The sequence below is a fragment of the Solanum tuberosum genome, unplaced genomic scaffold (genome assembly GCF_000226075.1).
Source record: "Solanum tuberosum cultivar DM 1-3 516 R44 unplaced genomic scaffold, SolTub_3.0 scf00062, whole genome shotgun sequence".
NCBI lineage: Eukaryota > Viridiplantae > Streptophyta > Magnoliopsida > Solanales > Solanaceae > Solanum > Solanum tuberosum.
In genome coordinates, this window is record NW_006238987.1 from 1,892,593 (window position 1) to 1,904,923 (window position 12,331).

Genomic DNA, 12,331 nt, shown 5'->3' on the forward strand with positions numbered 1-12,331 from the left:
AATTTTCAAATAATATATATTATTTCATTTATCCAATTTATGTCTCACCGATAAAATTTGAAGAGTTAATAAGATATTTTACATATTTTTATATCTTTTGAATATTTAAGTAAATAATTATTGTGATTTATAATATTTTATACAATTATTTAAAAAAAATTAAACAAAATATTTCTAGCTGTTAATTACTGTAATTTATAGTACTTTTTAAGAAATTTTTAAATAATATATATTATTTCATTTGTCCCAATTTATGTGTCACCGGTAAAATTTGAAGAGTCAATCAGATCTTTTATATATTTTTATATCTTTTAAATATTTAAGTAATTAATTATCGTGATTCATAATATTTTATACAATTATTTAGTATAGTAAAATAAATTTAAAAGAAACAAACAAAACGAATTCATCATAGGAAATTACCAAAGCATCCTTCAATACATCAATAATGGGTCCGACTTTTTGTTTTTAAGAAATTGCACATTCGAAGGATATTTTTGTCCAAAGTGGAAATATTGTGTAAAAAATGTGTATTTATTGTGATTTTGAATGTTTTGTGGGGTAATAGGACGCACGCAAAGTTAAGGTGTCTTTTTGAAAATCTGGGACAACTTCAAGTATCACTTAATGTTTTTTCTCAAAATCTAATTTACTTTCGTAAACTATGTGTCAGATCAAAATCAGATTAACAATTCAAAAGGAATGAGTAATAAATAGCTCATACAATGACATATTTATTATTTAACTAAATAATAAATATGTAACTAAAAATCTTGTTAGCTTTTGGTTGAAAGCTAACAAGATAGTTACAATGTAACTAAATACTATAAAAATATTTGCATTGTGACTTATTATATATATATATATATTATTTAAAAGTGGGAAGCTCCTAACCTCAAAGTTAGATTACCATTTTGCCCTTATCTTACCCCTAAAATAAATTAAATAATAATATCTATTTAATTAATTAAATATTAAGTAATAGTTATTTTTAAATTCATGCATCAAGATCTTAATGCAATTATGTATTCATGTACTAATTAAATGGGGGTAATGAAGAGTCTAACAACCTTCAATTTTAATTTGTAAGATAAGTGGGGTAATGAAGAGTCTATCAAAGACACTCACACAACATTATTTATATTCCCTTCTTTCATTCAAGTTTGTGATCATGCATTCTACATTAGGTTAGTTTACATGTAAAATTTTCATTACCAATTTGTAATTATAAGATTTCTTACTCATTTATTTATTAGTATTGTTCAAAATTTCATGCATATTCATCTTTTTTGTTGAGAAATATGTAAATTATCATAGTTACAAGATGAATATTCTTCAATATGAAGTTGTAATTGAATTTTTAATTTTCGTATCTCCATCTTTTTGAATTTTTAAATACAACTTCGTAATTGATAACTATTCTTTTGTATTCTTCCTTCTTCTACCTTTAGGATATAAATATAATAAAACTAATTTCAATTTATATTTATAATTAATTTTTTTGAGGGTAAGCATGTTAAATCCCATAGAATATTATTTTCACAACTAGACCCGTAAAAAAGTAAGTTTTTGATAAACATTAATAGTTATGTTGTCTTCGTTGTTTGATAATCATTTATCTTTTTAAAATATCATACTTGTACTTTTTTCTTTTTATATGTAATTTCAAATGTTTAGAAAATTCATGTACTTAACTATTATAGAGATACAAAAATTAGTGCAAAAGTAAAAATAAAATAAACAATAATGTAAAGTAAAAAAGATGACTAAATGTTACAATGAATTTTATTGTATTAGAATTCATATTTATTTTTTTATATACAGATCCTTTAATATATAGTTCAAGAAATATAGTGTATCTGTATTCTTAACATATTCATGCTTTTTTTCTGTTTTTTTTTTAATTTCTTTTTTTATGATTTCAGTTTTTTATACATATGAAACATTTTGTCTATAGCAAGTCAACTTCTAACAAAATGTAATTCAATCAATATGACAATATTTTTGTCTATATATTTTAATGTGATATATTTTATTATGTATGTCATGTCTTTATTTACTTTTCTGTTTGAACTTGTATATTTTTCTATAATTTGATGTTACACCACCTAGACATTTTATAATATTTTTCTTTATACGTATCTTTTTTATAGCCAATTTCTTTTTGAATTATTAAAACTTACGTTTAGTAATTAAAATATATTAATTCTTCTTATATAATAAAAGGTTTATTTTTTGTGAAGTATTGAAAAATATCAAGTCTCCAACATCTGACACAAGATTTTCATGCTATATTTTGTGAAGAGTTATATTCTTATGTCAAACTTACATACAAAATGACTTAATTTTGAACTTAGCGATGAATTTATGTAGGCTTCACTATGATTATATAAATTATCTTTTCTAATACCAATTAGGGGACAAACGTGCAACGCTTCTTTTGTGAAAGCCCGATAACAGACTAGGGCTTCTAGCTTCTCCTTTTTATCTTCAACAATTTTCCCCCAATTCCATTCCACTTTTTCTTCCCCACAAATCGACCTAGATTTCTTATCTGAAAGTTCAAATCAATCTCCGGTTCGTCTAAGTCGTTCTCTCCTCTTTTGGCTCTATCCGATATTTTAGGGTTTAGATCTCTTCTGTATCTTCTAGATCTGTTCGATTCATCGCTTCTTTTGTGAAATTCAGCGGTTATTATATCTTTGTCTTGTTTTTGTTTCTTTGATTTCTCTGTTTTTTGTGAAAGAAATTGTGGGTTTTGGGATTTCTTGTTTCATCCGTTTCCCTCCTGTGTTGTTGTGATGATGATTCTAAATTTTGAGACTCAAAAACTTGCAAGTTCATAAAAACTTCGGGTTAGGTGAATTAGCGATTATCAACCTCCCATGCTTCTTGTTCAGCAAAAGGATTGATCTTGCTCCAATGCATCAGCCCTTCTGATTGCTTCTTCTGTCATTTATTAGTGTGTGAGCTCATTTGCATAAACTGTTCTTTCAACTGAATACAGGAAAAATAAACAAATAAATATACAGCAAGAACTGTAACTACAGTAGGGTACCTTCCTTCTTCCTTGTTAATTTTGGCTCTGCCAACTGTTATTGAAGACAAAATACCACATTAGAACAACGACTAAAAGTTAATGTTGGCATACAAGAAATAAGTCTGGCATTCATTAATAGACACAAACGAAATCATATCAGATGATTTGAACAAGAAGTGTAGTAAATATGTCAAGGCAGAAACACAAAAAGGGGTGTGATATTCCAACTAAAACCCATCACAAATGATGTAAAATAGTAAAATAACACAGAAAATACGGGTGCATGCGTGCCTCCACTTTACCACTTTCTAAATGAAAAGTCCAACTAATCAAGAGAGGCCTTCAAAGTATTAGCTATATCAATGCAAAAAACAATCAAAGCTTCTTCCTTTTTTTAAAAAAAATAATGAAGTATTTACTAAGGCTAGTACCAAGAAGGTACTGCAAAGATGCAAAAGAGAACACTAAGTTTACTTTCTTATTAGAGTTTAGGCATGGGAACTATAATTGGATACAACAGTTTAGACATGTGGAGGCAGGCTATCTAAACCCATCAGTTTCAAACCACTCATTTATTCTTATTAGAGTTTGCTCACATATAAGCTTGCATCAAAGGCCATTTAGAATATATATGAACGTTATGGAGCAACCTCAGTTTCACAACATTATAAAGCAGGTCTGGACCAGTGTTCACAAGGAGTTTCCTTTGTAGAGGGTATGGACTAAGCTGAAAAAACTTAACAGCATGCTGCAAGAGATGAATGAATATATGATTTCTTCTAGGCAAAAATTGAATTTAGCTATGGAGCAACTGGAATTTACTCAAGGGCAAATGAAGGAGCAAATTCTGGATGATTGTTGATTAAACAAGAAAAGAAGATGATAATTGAGGTGGAGAAATGAAGCATTTTTTAGAAGCAAGTGCTTAGACAGAAGGCTAGAGCAACTTGGACAGAAAGTGGTGATTCCAATACCAAATATTTCCGTGAATCATGGAGACTTAGAGCCAGCCATAATGTTATAATCTTTGTGTATACTGAGAGCAATGTTAAACTTACTGAGCTGCAAGTTGTTGAAAGGTCATTTATTGAGGTGTTTTCTAGCTTGATGGGGGACAGTGCAGCTGAATTGCCCTGTGTTAACTCAGGAGTGGTTAAGGCGGGAAAATATCTTAATCTACAACAACAACAAGAGTTGATTAGACCAGTAACATATGAAGAGATTTATGAAACTATCAAAGTATGCCTAAAGAGAAAGCCCCAAGGGTGGATGGGTTCCCTGTTGAGTTCTTCACTAGAAATTGGGAAGTAATCAAGGAGGATGTGGTGGAGGATGTTCAATATTTCTTTAGAACATGTGTTATGTACCCTGCAATTAACACCATTGCCATTACTTTGATACCAAGGGTTCCATCTCCCATCCATGTTAAATATTACATATAGCATGTCGTTCTACAATGTATAAGATTATATCTAAGGTATTGACTATGAGATTGAAGACACTCATTGCTGACTTAGTGAGGCATGCACAGTCTACTTTTGTTGAATGAAGAAATATCAAAGACAATTGTTACCATATGATTTCGAAAACTAAGTTTCAAAACCCTCTTCATAACTTGCCGAAAAACTCTCAATTAAATTTATTTTAGAAAAAATACTGATAGGAAACATGAGTCGTTACTTAATTTTAGGAAAATTAAGAAACCATTTAAAAAGAAATTTTAAAGAAACTTTTAAATAAATCAGAGTCGGATAAGGGTTCAAGTAAATCCTCTAAAGAAGGTTTTAAGCGGATCCGCTAATGCGCGGTTGACCGGCGGATTTAAAAGCTTGGCTAATTTTAAGAAAAAATTGGATTACTTGTAAAAAATCTTATTTGAAAATAAATAAAATATTTTGATAATTATACATTCATATTATTCCAAGTAATGAAATAATTCAAATGTTGAAGTGACACCAAAAATATGATTTTAACTTTACATTTTTGTTCGAGTCAAATAATCAACACACTAACTTAAACGTGGATTCAAAAGTTAAAATACTAACTATGAAAGAAAAAAGAATAATTCTCAAGTTAGTCTCTATGTTTTTAAGGATTCGTCTAAATTAACAAAAAAGATGTTAAAGAGTTAGCGATAATCATCATATATTCACAAATAGAGTAAGGAACTAAATAAAATAAAGAACTGGTTGCTTCCCGTTGCTACTGCTGTGCTTAAATTGGATTTTTAAGTCCAAAATTTCAATTTTTCAGCCCTTTGGATAACTACTGAAAATTACTGCTACCGTATAATTGGATTTGGACCCAAAAGATTATCATTTCAGCTTCTTTGGAACTAGGGTAACTCTGTTAGTTAGCCTGCTGCCACTGATTTGGCTTTTAACCCAATATTGTTAGCTTCCCTTTCATGACTTTGATGGAGGTTGACTCAAGAATGGAAGTATGAGCCTCCATGGCTCATCTCGAAAATGCAAAGAGGGAAGAAAGTCCAGAAGGAACTCAGACAGATTCACATGTAACATAAATAAATAAAAATACGTAAGTAACAACTCCTTTTACATATGCTATTGTTCTATTCTTAAGCATCATGAAAAAGAACTACAGAGCTCAAATATGATTCAAATCAAAACAAATAACGACTTCAATGGCAGTAAGCAACCAATAGCTATAACTAAATATTAACAAAAATAAGACCCAAACAATAATTCTTTAATAGATCATTTAAAATCATTCAAAATAAAACAAACAGGTAGCCAGTGATCATCTAATCTTAAGCAATCAATTTAACCAAAATGAGCTCATCTAGCACTGAAACAAAATAGGTTGCGAGCCTTACCGCCAACATTTACTTTATGTACCAAGAATTAAAGAAAAAGCCAAAGCATGTTTTTAAGAAATCACCCTATTCTGCTAATCAGAGAAAGAAACATGTACTCCATATTAAAGAATTATTGGTAATTGCTAATTGCTATATAAGCTAAATAAGACAAGTGAGACTACTGTATTTTAATTTTTAACTAACAAACCAATATGCAGGAAAAATGACTTCTATGTTGCAATTTATCAATAACGGATAAGGGACCCAATCACAGGCGTATCCAGGATGGGTTCCGGTATCACGAAAAAATGTACCTAAGATATAAATTTTATCGATTTGACCTTTAAGTTCTTAACACTGAACCATTAAATTTTAAAAATTATAAGTCCAATATATATAATACTACTAAATTTAAATTTTAATATACACATTTGATTTAATTATATAAAAAATTTATCATGTTAATTTTTTTTTAGGAATTTCCAATGTAACATACTTGAAAATTTTGAAAGATGAAAGCAAAAAATGATTGTAATGTCAAAAGTGTTTCCGATAACCACTTAGAGTGGTATTACTGGGAAAAAAAACTAGATAGCTATAAGATATAAATTTCTATCATTACTTAGAGAACTATGACTCGAAGTCTAAAAACCTAACATGCTATGACTATGTCTATCCGGGCATTCAAATCAAATTGGAAAACATTAAGGATGAGTTAGATGAACACATAGATTAGACAATTAATAGGTACTTAAAACAATCCAAACCAAAGTTAAAATCCTACCCAATGGACCCCGAATAAGCACCGGACACTTGCAATAGTTGCAATCAATTGACAAACTAATAAAACACATCTATCGGACAGATTCTGATTTGTTAAAACATTTAACAGAAAGCTAGCCTACCATTTCAGAAAATGAGCAAACAAATGAAAGATCACGATTAGTAAAGCAGCACATGACACCTTAGTCGAACATACCAATTAGTAGAGACTCCTACACCTATTCGAAGACGATATCCAACAGTAACAAACCATGAAAGATCTGATGCTAAAGTCAAAACAAAATATAAACAAAAGCGAACAGATGCAACGACTTTCAAACAATCTGATTCAGGATGAAGAATAACAAAAACTCACACTTAATAGCTTTGCTAGAAACAAAATTCCGGGAATACAAATAACTAGTAGGCTGATTCAGACATTTAGGCTTCATACAAATGAAAGCAAACAAACAACCAATCATAGACTTAGGCATGAATTATTTCCTTTTGCGTTCATAATGTAAACTATAACTAAACTTGAACAAGTCATAGCGTCATTTTGATCACATATGACTTAAGAAATCTGATAAGAACATGATACAAAACGATCTTGAATGATAAATTTGAGATTTCAGATTTTATAAACTTATAACAAACCCCGATTTCACAGAGATGCAAGTAGAAATTAGAGTGAGAGGTGCTCAACTGCATAGATTAGCTAAGTTCCCAAAGGTAAGTAAACATGTTCAATTTTATTTTGTTTAAAGAAAAAACAGCCCTGAAATTGGAACACCAAACAGGGAGAAGAACTGAAAAAATAATCTTTGAAAGCTCTTGAGATTGAGAAACAGAAGAGGCTTAGAGCGAAGATTGAGATAAGTGACCTGAAATCGCAACATCTGAGAAGATGGCAGCAGTTGGCAGTCTCTGGAACTCTTTTACCATGGAAATATAGAGTTCTTGCTTTCAAGAAAATTCATACTGAGAGTCGGTTATTGCCCTTATTTGACTTGTTGATTCATCGTCATTTTGCACTGAAGCGTAGGTAGATGGTGTGGCAAGAAAGGGAATTGCAGTTTTTTGCTTGGTGACAGCAAAAAAAGACGAGAATATAGAAGAAGAGAGATGAGAAAACAGAGCCAAGACATAACAACTTCCGTCTGAATATGCTCTACGGACTTCTCCTATAGTTATAACAAGTTGTATTTTCACGCACTAACACTCCACCTGAATCCCACAAATAATACTCTCTGCTAAGTCACTCACTGAGTTCACATACTCAAGGAAGTATAACCACTAATTGGATTATATTTTGTCCAATAAGAAAGGTACATCAACCAGTTTTGAAAGTAATTGACAGTAATTATTTAAATTAAAAGCTTAAAAAGTAACCTAACAAACAGAATAAAATAAAGGATGAGTATGTATGACTCAATACGGAGTTGGTGTTACCCAAGTTGGAGGACAAAAACGACTAAGGGAAACACCGTTGTAGTGCGGCTGGATGCTGCCATCTGCTAAGTTGAACACCCCCATGTCCAAGCCTCCTCCTTCTTCATAGGAGAGGTATGTTTCATAAAAATCTTCTGTAAAATAAATATGATTGGGCTTGATTCCTGGACATCGAGAAGCTTGGACTGAAAGAGAAGCATTAGCACCTAGAAAAAAAGCTGCGTCCCCTAATTCCCTGGTTTCTGTCATTTTGACAGCAGCTAAATCAACCTGGAAAACTCGAAAATTTGTTGTCCCATATGTTAGATCCTCCCAAACCATATCCTCTCTTATTTCTCCTTCTGGGAAGACTGTTAATGGAATCCTGTCGCAATCATCTTGGACTAACCTAAGTTGAACACCATATCGCGCAATTACAAATAATGATCCTAGTGATTCTAGGATGTTTAAGTGCTCCGGCATATCTTGAGGTTCCGTTGGTATCTGAGCTAGAATATGACATTTAGTGAGTTCAGGGCCAACAACATCAGCAACATCACAAACTAATAGACAGCCTGAATAATCCACGGAATAAATTTGGTCATTAAAAAATATCATATCAGTAAAAGAACAGTACTTGATTCCTTCACATTTAACTCTAGTCCATCTAATATCTCCAGGTCTCCAGAAACTGAGGAACCTCTGGTTTCCGTCAATGACCATGAGAAGGTAGTCGGATGTGTGAGAAGGACTAGCTGATAAAATTGCCTTACCAATAAAGCAAGTCAGTGGGTCAATCTCATGATTGAGGTAGTCTACTGTTGTATTTTGATGGGGTAATTCAATCTGAACACCAGAGAAGGGATGTAGCAGACTAATTTCACCCTCTTCTCCTACCGTGATAAGCCAACCCATAGACTCCAAACATCGTTTTCTGCTAGCTTTGGGGATCCTCTTGTTCAAAATCATGCCATTATAGAGGCTGAAGAATTTCCGAACCTCATTATCCTCTTCCTCCGCTAGCATTAGCCAAGGAGCTCTACACAAGTCATTGTTAAAATTGTTCTTGGTGGCCACAGAGTGCCAGGATTTGCAGACAGAGCCAAAATTCAGGTAGTCTTCAATCAGATTCAAACATCTACCTATCGAAACCAACAGATCAAGTGGAACTTCCGACCAATCACGCATCTTTTGCGCCATGGACAAATCTATCTCAACCCTTCCAAAATCTGTAGATTTGGTGAACAGAGTGGAATCTTATTTCACGTGACCTATTACTTTTTTCCCAAAACAGAGTGAAATCTTAGTTTTGGTATTGCTATTACTTTTTCTTTTTGAGGCTAGGTGCAAATCCTTTCTCCAGGCATTTTGTATAGTTTCGTGTATCATATTGTATTGAGTTATATGATTGATAAATATAATTGTAATTATTAATTTATTGACAATATTAAAATTTAATTTATTATAGAATAATATTATAATTTCTTTTTAGAGAATATTAACATTTAGCATCTTTATTATATGTAATAATAGAATATTTATGTATATAAATCAATATTATCTTAGAGAGATTATTAATTTATCGAATATTAATTTAGTGAGGTTTTATTGTAAGCATAAGAATATTTTTTACTGATTTTATGTGTTCTTTATTTTATAAAATCAAGTGATATTTGCGTTCTTTCTTGATTAGTTACATTGTATAAACAAAGAAAATAAAAAAATTAAAAGACAAGTGGGATAGTTTTCAGAGTATACATGCACTATTATTTTTTTAAAATATTTTTTGAGGCAAATTAATATTTTTTTAGAACTGGAGCAAAAAAAGTGTTGACACCCAATTTTGGACCTCTACATTATAGATTACTTCTTTAATTTCAAAGGATTTGAAATAATTGACTTTATAAATTTTTAAAATGTCTTTCAAGTTATTTTAAAGTAATTTTGGTTATATTTTATAATTTTTAAATAATAAATATATTTTATGTAATTATGTACATAATTAATATATTTTATAAATATTCGAAAATCGTCTCAAAAGATTTTGTGTTAATTAATTTAGTTAAGTAATAGTTCATATTTTTGAGTTAATTAGTTAAGTTAATTATTTTATTTCGTTAAAATTAAAAAGCTCGTTAGTTAATTTAATTAATTTGTCTTATTTAATTTTTAACCGAATTTACAAATTAATTTGAAATGGCTAAATTAAAATTCCTATGGTCATCTCTCCAATTGCAAATCTAACTCATCTTTTGGCTTCTAACTTGAACCAATTTTAAGATCTAACATCAACTCTTTTCCCACAAATTTTCAGCCAAGTTTGGGCCATTTCCTCTCAAATTCCAAACCGGCCCAATATTTCCAACATTCAACAGAAACCCATTATAACAACAACATTCTAATCAGCCCTATACTCAAATCAATAGCCCCTTTTCCATAATTTCCAGCCCACCAAGCCAATCCATTTGATATATTTTGGGGCCCAATAATATCCGATAATTAACTATTTGGCTAGTTATTTTAAAGAAAATTGGCATACTTGATTAAATAGAGAGAATAAGCAATTAAGACTTAAAATCATTTTTAGGGGAGAGGGAAATATTAAAAATATTATTAAGTAAAATTTTAAAGTAATTTAAGTAGAAAAATAAGCATGATTATTTAGTCTTTAGAAAATCCCGAAGTGACTATCTTTTAGGGAATTGATTAGGAAACCTTAAAATTAAATAAACACGTAAAACACCTTGTAGCAAATAAATAGATAAGGAAATAAGATTTGGGCCCAAGTCTGATTCTATCCGCCTGGGCCAGTACTTGGGCCTAATTCTGATTTGGCCTTATGGTCATTCACATCATCTGTACATGTCTTAGTCTAATATAAAGAAGGAAAAACTTCAGAATATGGCAAACATTCATATATATTCAAGAAAAGTAACTACGTTTTATTTTTTTTCATGTTATATGGATATAATTAGACTATAAATAGCAAAGTTAATTATGTACAAATAAATAATTTTTTATACATATATTTAATATAATAAATAAATATTAAATAAGAAAGTAATTATTGAATGCCTAATTAATTATGGCAGACACATTTGTGATCTTTTCCTATGTTTACCATCATCAAAATTTTCTCTTTCATCAATATTCATACATCACATACTTTCTGATTTTTTCCCCCCAAATTCATTCAAATTCAAGATCCATTATATTACTGCATGAGCGATTTTTGTGATTATGTATCCATCAGATATCTTCTAATTGCATATTTATCTCATTTTTATGAACATTACTAGATAATGTGCCCAATAATATAAATGGTATGTTTTGGGGCTACTAACGGAGTTTTTGAAGCGATTGTTTGCGTGGATAAAGGAATAAGTTTTTTATTACAAAACTGTACTTTCTTTGACACTATTTAAGGCATAATAAGACTACCATATACAACATTTTTTAAATATTTTATGTTGTCAATTATCATGATTTATAGTATTTTTACGCAATTTTTAAATATAAAAAACACTAAAAAAAATAAGACAAATAAATTAAAATGGACCCAATATATGTTATTTTTGTTGTCTCAATTTATGTGACACAAATGAAATTTGGAGAGTCATTGAATATTATATATTATACTTGGGCATAAACTCTCTTACGCACGGGCCCAATAACTATTATTTTTTGTCCTAATGTATGTGACACAGATAAAATATAGTGAGTTATTTAAATTTAATATGATTTTTAAATATTTTAAGTTGTTAATAATGTAATTTATAATATTTTTACGTAATTTGTAAATACTTAATATATATTACTCCACTTGTCTCAATGTATGTAGCATAGATAAAATTTCAAGAGTTAATCAAATGTTGTTAATTGTTAAGATTTACAATACATTTTACGTAGCTTTCAGTAATTTGACATTAAATAATACATATTACTACTTTTGTCTCATTTTATGTGACATTGATAGATTAATTTTAAGAATCAGTTAATTTCTTTTTTTGTGCATTTTTAATAAATATTTTAAGTTGTCAATTATCACGATTTATTGTATTTTATACATAATTTTTAACGATAGATTAATTTCAAGAATCAATCGAAATTTTTATATGTATATTTTTTTGAAATATTTTATGTTGTCAATTATCATGATTTATAGTATTTTTACGCAATTTGTAAATAAATTATTAGTTATTGCGATTTATAATATTAAAAAAAAAATAGAAAATGTACAAAACTTGTATCAGCCTAAAAAATGACCACGATAATTCGAA

At 29.7% G+C, this 12,331-nt stretch overlaps 1 protein-coding gene across 1 annotated transcript; it reads right to left on the reverse strand.

Moving 5' to 3' along the window:
* Window positions 1-7,908: 7,908 nt before the first annotated feature.
* Window positions 7,909-9,325, reverse strand: LOC107060157 (uncharacterized). Its single transcript, XM_015307722.1, has 2 exons — window positions 8,825-9,325; window positions 7,909-8,626 (listed from the first exon to the last, which is right to left on the reverse strand). The coding sequence occupies exons 1-2, from the start codon at window positions 9,249-9,251 to the stop codon at window positions 8,052-8,054; spliced, it is 1,002 nt and encodes a 333-aa protein (XP_015163208.1). The 5' UTR covers window positions 9,252-9,325; the 3' UTR covers window positions 7,909-8,051.
* Between the last annotated feature and the right edge of the window lie 3,006 nt (window positions 9,326-12,331).

What these genes read in the sequence shown, in the direction of transcription:
- LOC107060157 (XM_015307722.1), bottom strand. Translation starts at nt 9,251, where the DNA reads ATGGCGCAAAAGATGCGTGATTGGTCGGAAGTTCCACTTGATCTGTTG. An exon ending in CCCACTGACTTGCTTTATTG is followed by an intron (nt 8,627 to 8,824) that starts GTAAGGCAATTT and finishes TGGATTATTCAG; the next exon opens with GCTGTCTATTAGTTTGTGAT.